This window comes from Euprymna scolopes, chromosome 35 (genome assembly GCF_053919585.1).
Source record: "Euprymna scolopes isolate OS-2025 chromosome 35, ASM5391958v1, whole genome shotgun sequence".
NCBI classification, from domain to species: Eukaryota; Metazoa; Mollusca; class Cephalopoda; order Sepiida; family Sepiolidae; genus Euprymna; species Euprymna scolopes.
The window spans coordinates 61980024-61992776 of NC_136516.1; the positions used below are offsets into that span (position 1 = coordinate 61980024).

Below are 12753 nucleotides of genomic sequence, written 5' to 3' on the forward strand. Positions count from 1 at the left end.
GAGTCTTAGCTTTGTATACATATATATACATACATACACACATGCTAATTATTATTCCTAAAAAAATATATATAGGTTAATTATCATTTCCTAAAAATATATGCAGGTGCCAATAATAATACCTTAAAATATATATATATATTATATATATATATATGATATACATATATATAATATATATATATATATATATATATATAAAGTGCTAATTATAATTCCTAAAAATATACGTAGGTGATAATTATAATTCACAAATATATATAGGTGCAAATTATAATTTTTTTTAAATACAAACAATTACTAATTATAATTCCTAAAAAAATATACATAGGTCCTAATTATAAATCCTAAATAAATATACAGAGGTGCTAATTATAATTCCTAAAAATATATATAGGTGCTAATTATGATTCCTATAAATATATATATATATATATATATATATATATATATATATATATAGATAGATATAGATGTAAGTTATAATTCCTAAAAATATATATAGGTATTAGTTATAATTCTTAAAAAAGATATATATATATATATATATATATATATATATATATATATATATATATATAATTTAAAGGAGATTAGAACAATAGTCTAAAGAGCAGAGTGTATTTTAATGTAATAGTGAAATTACTAGTTTAATTAAAATACAGGAAAGAAAAAGAGCTCGTTGTAATTTAGATATATAAGCTCGATAGGTAAATATCCTAGAGCTAATTTAATATTTAGTAATGTGATTGATAATTTAAAAATCAAATTATAATTAAATTAAAAATCCGTTTCATAAGAAGGAACAACAACAAAGTCAAAAGCAATATATACTAGCATTTCGGCCCGACGTTGCCCGGGTGTTTGTAGGTGTATGCATAGCAAAAAAAAACAAAAAAAAACGGTCAATTTTTTTAAATTTTGACCCCTTAAAATTTATTGTTTTGGGCTCAAATAAAATTATTAAGTTAGATCCATGTCCAAGGAACCCAATATCTAAAATTTCAAGTGTTTAGACCCAAAATTGTTGGTGGAGTTTGGTAGAGTTCTCAAAGATCAAATCGTTGAAATTTGACCCTTTAACAGCCAACTTTCTGGCCGAAAATCGATCACATAGATTTTCCAAAATCTCAATACCCTCTATATCAAATTTTGAGTCTGTAGGCTTAAAATTGTCAGAGTTATTGCGTAGGGAAATGTACACAGACACACACACACATGCACACACCGACAGACACGTTCACTTTTATAGATATATAGACTAGTATGGATGCCCGGCATTGCCCGGGTGTTTGGACATGTATGCTGAGCAAAAAAAACAAAAAAAAACAAAAGGTCAATTTTTTTAACTTTGACCCCTATTATGACCCCTTAAAATTTATTGTTTTAGGCTCAAATATAGTTATTAAGTTAGATCTATATCCAAGGAACCTATATCTAAAATTTCAAGTGTTTAGACCCAAAATTATCGGAGGAGTGTGGTAGAGTTCTCATAAGTCAAATCGTTGAACTTTGACCCCTTAATAGACAAATTTCTGGCCGAGAACCTATCACATAGATTTTTCCAAATCTCAGTACCTTGTATATCAAATTTCGAGTCTGTTGACTGAAAATTGAGAGAGTTATTGCACAGGGAAATGTACATACACAGATACACAGACACGTTCACTTTTATAGATATACTAGCAGTTTCGTCTGGCTTTGCTCGGGCCTTATGTACTGTTCATAAGGTTATGTGCATATGTATATATTAAAAAGTATGAATATGTAAAGTAATGTATTTCTGTATAATAGTCTTTCTTAACTACCATAGAGAAAAGGCAGACAGACATTTTACTTTTATAGAGATAGATAGATAGATAGATTGGATGCAATATATAGTAATGATTTAAATGTATAAAAAAAAGACTCATGCGCCACCACCGAGAATCGAAACCAAAATGTTCAGCTCACAATTTATTTTGCCTCTGCCTTAAATGACTGGGCTATGAAACCATGTTCACTGCAAGGCTAAAAATTAAAACATCAACCAATATCAACTACGTTATGCATTCGTAATGGCGGCGTTCAACCTTAACCTGGCAAATTTCATTTTTTTTAATTTTCACAGTTTTGCACCGATTTTTCTGGGTTAAAACCCAAATATAAAGTTTTGTATGGATTCAAATACCTTATATATAAAGTTTCATGTCTGTAGACCAAAATCTCTAGGAGGAGTTTGGTACGCAAAATTTGTGCAACAAAAATATATACGTATACATAAATATATATGGAAACAATTTTGTGTTTCCTGTAAACATTTTACGCAAATATTATGCAGGTAAGTCCCTCCCCCCCCTTCCTTTTTTTTTTTTTTAATGGAGAGTAGATAATGCATGTGGATGTGTTATCGGCAGCTCTAGTAACTCTTGCTTCTCCTATTTTGTCATTCAGTCCTCATTTCAAATGAGTGATTTTTCTGACAAAGGGTGAAGAAAAAGCTGCTTTCCAGCTCGGTAGTACTTTGTAAACAGTAGCCTGAGATGTCGGAAAATTTCTGTTTCTATGTCTATCCTTGTGGCCATGTCACTAGTAAGGGTACTGGAGGTAAACGTTTCATCTGGGCTGACGTTACCCGCCTGATAGTCAGGGACCCGAACCTTGGATTAACCACTAAAGAGGCTGTCCTATCAGCAGGTGCAAAGTACCGGGGCTGCTGTATTGCCATTTGGTGAATGGATTCTGGATCATACAGTAGTTTCTGGTAGGGCCTCGCAATGCCATACTAGTGGGTAATTGTTACGGCTTTACCTTATCATGTGCTACAAAAAAAAAATTTATTGTCTTTTTCTCTCTTACTTTCCCTCTCTGTCCTGCTCCAACCAAGTCTATCGACCTGCTCCACAAATCCCAAAACCTCAACATGACAAATATCAAAAAAAAAAAACAACAGGAATAAACCTAGAACCCCATCCTTCAATGTAGACCCCTACTACCAGGTCTCCTTCTCCAACATCAGGGGTCTACGTTCCAACCTTCCAGAGGTTGAAACACAATTACAGGAGACGAAACCAGACATATTCTTTCTAAGTGAAACTGGCATAGGACCAACCACTTCCCTAGACGAATTCATAATTAAAGGATACTCTAACTTAACATCTAAATCTGACCCCCAAGATCGCCATGGGCATAGAATATGTGCCTACATCAAAGATGGCTTTCCATGTGGAAGGGATATCTCCAGAGAAGACCCTAATTTACCTTATATGTGCTTCCGGGTTGCACTAGCTTACACCACTGCATTTATATTTGCCCTCTATCGCCCCCATAACAGTAGGGTTACTATCTTTAAGAGCATATATGAGAAAATTGACCACATTCTGTCTGCTCATCTTTCAGCTAACATTCACATTTGCAGTGACTTCAATGTCCATAATGTGGAATGGCTGACCCACTCAAATAAAACCGATGATGAGGGGAGGTTCTGTCATGATTTTGTCACTGCCTATGACCTCACTCAGATTGTTCATGAACCCACCCGTGTGCCCGATACTACCAGTCAGTATGCAAGCCTTCTAGACCTTTTCCTCACAACTTCCCCTGAGCTATGTTCATGTTCCGTTCTATCTCCTCTGGGATCCTCCGACCACTCTGTTGTAGCAGTTAAGATAAAAATGAAATGTAATAAGTTTTCCACCGTACAGTATATCGATACTCTATGGCTGAATGGGATAGCTTCCATACATTCATATCTGATCTACTTCTGCATTCCATGTTTAAAAAGGACATGTCCTCCATAGTATCAGACCTGACTGAATGTTTAATTGTAGGCATAGACCGATTCATACCATAAAAAAAATTCCAACAAAAACCTAACAGCCAGCCATGGTTCTCCCCAGAATGTGCTACTGTCATCGCGTACAGAAATCACTTTTTCCATAGCTACCAACGTAATAGATGTACTGAGACTAAAGCTGCTTTCAGAACTGCCAGCAACCACTGTAAAAGAGTAATAAAAAATGCAAGAGAGCTATATGCTCAGTCCGTTAAATCCAAAGTAGCTGATCAGCGGCTTGGTTCCCACCAGTTTTGGCAAATAGCAAACAGGATCCTGAACAGAAGCGTGTGTTCTATCCCAACCATCATCAATGGATCTGAGGTCATCTCGTCAACATCAGACAAGGCCAGATTATTTGCCAAGAACTTTGCAGTTAATTCTACTCTATGCGACAAAGGCCATCAACTCCCCGTATTTCCCCCTATAACAGCCAACACGCTATGCAACATACAAACATCTGTGCATGAGGTCGCCAAACTAATCAAGAACCTTGATTCCAGTAAAGCAACTGGCCCTAACGGCATTCCAGTTATAATGCTGAAAAAGCTCCAAAGGAAAAGTGCTTTCCAACACCCTGGAAAACCTCATCAGTATGCCCTGTATTTTAAGAATTCAGGTGAAAAGTCATCTCCCTCTCAGTACAGATGAATAAGTCTCCTGTGTGTCATGAGTAAGTTGTTGGAATCCATATTAAATAAAGAAGTAGTCAACCACCTCAACAGAAACAACCTTCTTAGTGACATGCAATATGGTTTCCGTTCTGCAAGATCTACAGCAGATGTGCTAACAGTTATATCTCATAGGATTAGTGAATCTCTTGACAAAGGTTTCCTTTCCAGGACAATTGCTCTTGACATATCAAAGGCCTTCGATAAGGTATGGCATAAGGGCCTACTTCACAAGATTTCCAGCTACAGTATCACTGGAAATGTTTTCTCAATCATTAAATCATTTCTCTCCGATAAGCTCATAAGAGTAGTGGTTGATGGGCAGAAATCAGAAGCACAGTATTAATGCTGGAGTTCCTCAGGGGTCCATCCTGGCCCCAACTCTCTTCTTGATCTACATCAATGATCTCCCAAAACACATACTTAAATCATTCGTTGACATCTATGCTGATGACACGGCCATCTATGGCAACACATCAAAGGCCGTAAATGAAAAAGTTCTCTCTAATTCTCTCTACTCTGATCTTGAGCGCGTGGTACAGTGGGGGAAGACGTGGCTGGTCACTTTTAATGCATCCAAAACCAAGCTTCTATCTTTACATCATCAATGCTCTGATCCCAATCTGGCATCAATTGAAATGGATGGCTCTCGTCTTGGGGAGGCTCCATGTTTTGACAAGCTTCTGGGTTTAACCTTTACTCCTGATCTGAAATGGAACACGTACATCAGGTCTGTTGCCAAGGACACTGGGAAAATGGTGAGATCCTTCTACCACTCCAGAAGAGATCTCACTACTAATACAATTCTCTATCTGTATAAAAGCCAAGTACGTCCAAGGATGGAATACTGCTGCCACATCTGGGCAAGAGCTGCTAAAAACAGCCTATCCTGCCTTGACAGAGTACAAAATAGACTTTGTAGTTTAGTGGGGGATGCCCTTTTCTCTTCCCTGCAACCTCTCTCCTACAGAAGAGACGTTGCGAGCCTGTCTTTGTTTTATCGTTATTTCCATGGCAGGTGCTCGTCTGAGCTCCAATTTCTCGTCCCCCCCCTCGCCAATCTTTCACGAGAAACACCCATCTGGCTGAAACTACTGTCAATAATTTCCCCCATTTTTTATCTGTGCCTAAATCCAAATGTAGATTTCATGAGCAAAGCTTCTTTCTTAGAACTGCACGCCAATGGAACTCTCTGCCGCTTGCCTGTTTCCCACCTGACTACAACTTGGATGTCTTCAAGTCCAACATAAACAAACTCCTGACAAACCGCCCCCTTAAGTAAAACACTCTATCAAATCTCCAATACTAATGATTACTACAATACTATCTCATTGATTACTGTACATGCAATAACCCTTATCCCTGAGTAGCCTTTGGGCCTTGATAAATAAATAAATAAAAAAAACAAGTATAAATCATGTAGAATATCTGCATGAATATAATTACACGTAATAGTTAACTAAAGACGATCATCCCATAAGAAAACCGAAAAAACGGAATTAATTAAAATGAATGTTTAAAAGAATATGCTAATTAGCTAGATCTTTTGCAGATGGATGCAATTGTGCAACCCATATATAAGACAATTGTATTTTCTTTTTAAAGAAGTAGAAAAAGGGGTTTTTAATATGAATATCAATACACACAAAAGAAAAACGAATTTATAGGAGTAGAGATGTGTGTGTGTGTGTGTGTGTGTGTGTGTGTGCCATTATTCCCAAAAATATACACAGGTGCCAGTAATAATTCCTAAATATATATATTATTCTTAAAAATCTTTATAGGTGCTGATTATAATTCCTAAAAATATACATAGGTGCTAATTATAATTCTTTAAAATATATATCTTAGATGCTATATATATATATATATATATATATATATATATATATATATATATATATTCCTAAAAATATAAGTGCTAATTATAATTTCTAAAAATATATGTAGATGTTAATTATATTTTTTTTAAATATAAATAGGTGCTAATTATAGGTCCTTAAGATATACATAGGTCCTAATTATAATTCCTAAACATATACAGAGGTGCTATAATTAATTCCTAAAAATATATATAGGTGATAATTATAATTCCTAAAAATATACAGATGTGCTATTTATAATTCCTAAAAATATATATAGGTGGTAATTATATAATTATAATTATTAGAAAAATATATGTAGGTACTAACTAATTATTATTCATATATATATATATATATATATATATATATATATGCAAATAATGATTCCTAAAAAATATATAGAGATGCTAATTATAATTCTTAAAAATATATATATGTGCTATTATCCCTTAAAATATACACAGGGGCTAGTAATAATTTCCAAATATATATACATATATATATATAATTCTTAAAAATGTTTATAGGTGCTAATATAATTCCTAAAAAATATATAGTTTCTAATTATAAGTTTTTAAAATATAAACAGGTGTTTATTTTAGTTCTTAAAAATATATACTTATGTTCTAATTATAATTCCTAAAAATATATATAGGTGCTAATTATGATTCCTAAAAATATATATAGGTGCTAATTCATAAAAATATATGCATGATCTAATAATTCCAAAAATATATATCGGTGCTTCTTATAATCCCTTAAAATATATATATAGTCTTATTATTACCCCACCCACCAACATACACATATATATATATATATATATATAAGCTAATTATAATTCCTAAAAAAATGTATAGGTGTTAATTATGATTCGTAAATGTTGGCGCGTTACTATATGGTTAAACGGTTGATTAAACTGCAGAAGAATCTGTTAAGCCACACAAGTTCTATAATTGAATCCCCCTCCCGCAGAAAAAAGAACGAAAAATATACAAATGTTTGGTGCTTATGTTTTTGTAAACCGCATTAAAAACTATGTAAGACCCAAAAAAAAAAAAAAAAAAAATCCCCCCCCCCCTAAAAAAACTGCAATGTATTTTTTTAAATTTTGTTTTAGACAATTTTTTCTTCGCATTTTAAATTGTTTGCAAATGAAAAAAAAAAAAAATTTATTCTGTTCTGAAAAAAAAAAAGTCTCTCCGACATTATCCCCCCCCCTCCACTTGGAGTGCTTTTCTTCTTTTTCGTATCAGTTTAAATGTTCCATGAAAGATGCGTACGCAATCTGAAAAGGCAGTTTGCTACGTGAAGGCACATTCAACAATCGTTGTTTATGTTACCTCGCGCGTAACGGAAGCTGTAAAATGGCGGAAAGCAGTTTGTGGGTTCAGGGGTTAATACCATGCAAACGGTAAATTTGTCCCAGGTTTTATTATCAGATTCGTTGTCAGCGACCTCAATTACCCCTAAAAAAACAAATTAGAGTTCTGTTGTAGTGTATCTGTATATTTACCAATTAATATATATTTACAACCGGGTTATGCAGGGGGAAGATTACTACTATATTTTTGGTACAATATAATAATCAATTGAGAATTGATTATAATAATAGGAATTTGCATACATTCAAATATCATATTTAAGTGTATATGCACTCGAAGGCCGAGCCACACACTTGTGTGTGTGTTTGTGTACGCGCGCATATGTACGTACACCAGTTCAACTAATAACTAGTATGCAACATTTTTGGGATATATATGTATACTAGATTACTACCTAGTAATGATAAAGCCTAACCCTGATATATCTATACATATAATAAAATGATTTTGCTTTTTTCCCTCCTAAATTCAGGAATTATAGACAAATAACTGAATACTTCCTATGCCTATTTTTTCCACTCTACTTCGTACCACATGCTTAATCTATGTGCATACCTATATTTTTATTAAAAGTGGTTGATTCTGATTTTATCAACCATTTAAAGTTTTCTTTACATTTGTTTTAGTTCATGTGTTCAGTGCTGACCTAGGTCAACTTGGCATAACCCTATGCTAAATTTGACAGTGATATTGTAATATTGTTTAACTGTTATGATTTATCTAAAAGTAATTTAAAATATTATGTCTATTAAGTCATAAATTGTGATGGTGATATAATCGATGTACAAAACTGAATTATGAAAATAACGTTTTCATGTTTGTTCTTGTTTCTTTTGCCATCAGGAGGTGTCATGTCAAACCATGAGTTGATGAAGAATCCATTGACTGGATTGATGATAGGAATTCTTGCCACAGTTCTTATGCAAAGTTCGAGCACTTCCACCTCAATCATTGTTACGATGGTGGCAGCGAATAGTAAGTATTATGTCTGAACATTTTTTTTGCCATTGTCACAAAAGTAATATCTTATTTCTATCACCATTGTCACTATGAAATGGAATAGTATCAGCCGAAGGATTTATTAATCATAGCTGAAGGAACTGCCTTCACTTATATCTTAAAAATGAACTGAAGATTAAGTCATGTCAGCTTTTACTACAATGAATTTCTTCTAAATGGTATCTGTCTGCTGGGGAATTTATAATGAAACAAATGGAATAAATGGAATAAGAAACCTACAGATGAGTAAAATCTCAGGGATTATCAATATTTATGTTCAAATTCTTGAGAAACTGAATAAGTTGCTCATAAGTTAGAAAAAGAAATATTTAGAAATGCATTTTATATAGAAGGAATGGTGGAAGGGTGCAGAAAAAGGTCTGAACCACCAAGAAAATGATGTGCTTGGATTTCCAGATCAATCAGTCAAACAACAGAATGAGTTGCCGGTGAAAGCAAAGTTATGGTTTTCTGTAGTAGCAAAAAAATGCTGAATTTATTTTTTGCTTTTTTTATGAAAATAAAACATTGTAAATTATAACAATTAAAAAAAATTATTTAATTTTTACGGGAACATTACGTTTTTTCCTAAAGTCCGTATTAATTTAATATAAATCAAAGAAAATTAATTTCTTATACTACCAATGTTTTCATTGAATTAAGCATTGTTTCTTTAATATTTTCACACAAAAAAATTATAATGGCAAAAAATATTTCAACTTTTTTTTTTTCTTGAATTACAGGTTTCGTATAATTTTTATATGTAAGATTCTAATATTTTCCTTGATTGCATGAATGTGAAACTTTTGGCATAACATAATTTTTACATATTGAAAGATAAAAATTAAAAATTTTAATTTAAAAACAGGAACATAGAAAAATAGTTAAATTAAACAATGGCAAAAATGATACAAACGTTCAGGGTAAAAATGTACAGATGCATGTCTGGGGAAAAAAAAGAAAATTAGCACTCCCTACCATGACGTCATTTTCAGAAAACCCTTCTGTTTCAGATTTGGGGCTTCCATATTATTGATGTTTACAAAACTTCCATTTGTTGTGATTTTGCGAAAGGCAGAATCCCTCAATTTTGGGGACTAATTAAGCTATTTTTTGTACAAACAAAGTTTTTTTTTTTTTATTTAATTCAATATCTTAGAACTTTACTAATTATTTTTGAAATTGACCCAGAAAACTAATATTTATCTTTCATGAGATTTTTACAATGAGTTTATTTAACTTTCAAAATTTAGCTGAATTGGTTAGCTTGCTGTGAGAACATTTTTCATAACTTTTTTTCATGTGTACAAATATTGTTTTCCTTAGGAAAATTAACTATAGTCTTTAATCTTTTATATGCAATCAAAAAGTAGTCAGAAACCTACAAAAAATTATGATAAATCGCCTTTCAAAACTATGTCCCCCTATCTTTATTTGACAATTTTTACCTGTCCTATCTGTTTGTTTGTTCACAATTTAATTAATATATACAAAACATACATTGTTTCACAAATTAATTTTCATACTAAAAACGAACTTATATGCACCTTTATTCCAACATATTTCTATATATTTGTATGTATTCAAAAGAAAAAAATAGCTGACAACAGTTGAGTATAAAACTGGAAATAAGCTTTTTCCCCATTTAAGTGATGAAAATTATTTCATGTTTGATTTTCACAAACCAGGATTGATGTGCTTTATGCTTCTTTAAATCCAACATGCGGTCATGTTTCATAACATTCTGTGTATCTTAAATAGTAGGTGACTAATCACTCCACCTGGCCAAGGAAATGCCAGGTATATACAGCTAGTTTATATATAAACTTTATAAAGCATCTATATGAATTAATGATTAATGCAGTAAAAAAATAAAATAAAATCATCCAAAAGATTTGGCAATATGACAACTGAAAAACTAACCTCAATTAACTTGTCATTTATTATCAAAACGAATTTGCAATAATGAACTATAGATGAAAAAAGATTATACACTCATTTGATGTTGCAATGGGATCACTGGATATATATATATATATATATATATATATATATATATATATATATATATATATATATATATATATATATATATTAAGAGGTATATTTGCTAAAGAAAACAGAGAAAGAGAGAGATTAGTTAATATTCAATAAGAAATTGGTAATTTCAAGAGGAATATACCTCCATTTTCATTAGTAATCATTGAAATCAATGTCTAATTAATATTAACTCTATAGTATTATATGTTATAAATACGAGAAGTATTCCAAAAGTAATGACTCCTATTTTTTATTCTGTCTGAATGGATCAGAGGAGATTGCAAATTGTATTGTTATGATAACTGAACATGTATTCATGACCTGAAAGCTTCATCTCTCTGTTGCAAATATTGATGGTGTGAGACTCTTGTCATGGACCTGCATCAGAAGCAGAGATGCATCATTAAATTCCTGGCTAAAGTTCACTGAGAATGATGGTGACTATGTAGAAAAATAAATTCTGGAGCGTAAAAGGTTGCCCATTTACTACTTCCATCTTCATAGCTATGTTTGATCAGTATCAGATGGGTGACCATTTCTGAATACAAAGAGCTTCACATAGTAAAAGTAAAGCAATAATAATAAAATAATACATGGTCAGTATCAAATGAGTGACCATTTGTGAATCCCAGATGCTTTATGTAGATCATTGGATTGAATAAGACAAGTGGAAATATATAGTAGTAGAAGTCCCGGCGTCATCCGTGATTGAATGAGATAGGTAGAAATATATATTAGCAGAAGGCCCGGCATCGCCTGGGATTGAATAAGACAGGTGGAAATGTATACTAGCAGAAGGCCCTGCTTTGCCTGGGATTTAGTGAGACAGGTGAGAATATATACTAGCAGAAGGCCTGGCATCGCCTGGGATTGAATGAGACAGGTGGAAATATATACTAGCAGAAGACATGGTGGCATCCAGGATTGAATGAGACCGGTGGAAATATATACTAACAGAAGGCCCAACGTTGCCTGGGATTGAATGAGATTGGTGGAAATATATATTAGCAGAAAACTCGGCAGTGGTCAGGATTAAATGAGAGTGGTAGAATATAAAGTTAGTCCCGGAAATGGCTGAAACAGTTTAGATATCAAAATTACTTTAATTCATATATATTGTTGGTGTTCTATGAAAATGAATTATGCCAGTTTCTGTAGGGGCTAATCCACATTTTCTGAATTTTCAATGTTATCATCCAGGAATGATGTCATGGTTTTAGTGGTGGATAGAAAGAAGCATGATTATGTTGCGTTTAATCGTACTCTGGAGTTTTCTAGGGATTACCAAACCTTCTCTTTTGGGGTGGGGCTGGCAGAATTAATGTCCATTTTGGGATCACAAAGCAATCGCCCACAATGTCATATTCCAAAAATATAGAATACCTGTGGAATCATATAACAAAATGATATCATTTCTCTTACTATTATGTTGTCGGTGGTGGGGAGGGAACAACTACATTAATATTGAAATTCATGGTAAAGTAAAAGTTGCCTAATGACCATCCGTATCAATGCATTTATGTAATTATTTTGAAAACCTGCTGAGTTATGTACAGAAATGATATCATTTTACTAAAAATGATGGTGTCGCAAGTCGGGAGGGAAAAAACACAGTAATATATTGAAGTAAGAGTTGCCTAATCACTAAGCTTCTCACGTATTTGTGTATTTATTTGTAAAACCTGCTGAGTAATCTTCCGAAAATGACGTTTTTTTTCCAAAAATAATTTGTGTCGGTAGTGGAGAAAGAAAATGAAGCACAGTAATGTGAAATTTTATAATGAAGCCAGGGTTGTCTAATCACTTAACTGTGTCAATGTATTTATGCATTAATTTGAAAATCCTGCTGAGACATCTTCTAAAAATGACATAATTTTTCTTAAAATTATAGTGTGGATAGTGAGGTAGAAAAGAAATCCAGTAATGTTGAAATTTATAGTGAAGCAAGGGTGGCCTAATCATTAGCCAAGTCAATGTAT

General features: G+C 32.7%; 1 protein-coding gene across 1 annotated transcript in view; it reads left to right on the top strand.

The window, feature by feature from the left end:
- The window catches only part of LOC145259881 (sodium-dependent phosphate transport protein 2A-like), a 287103-nt gene that overhangs the window by 169180 nt on the left and 105170 nt on the right, over window positions 1-12753 (top strand). Inside the window, exon 4 of the mRNA XM_080117759.1 lies at window positions 8579-8710. Coding sequence (XP_079973885.1) covers window positions 8579-8710 — 132 coding nt within the window. The remainder of the gene's footprint in view (window positions 1-8578; window positions 8711-12753) is intronic.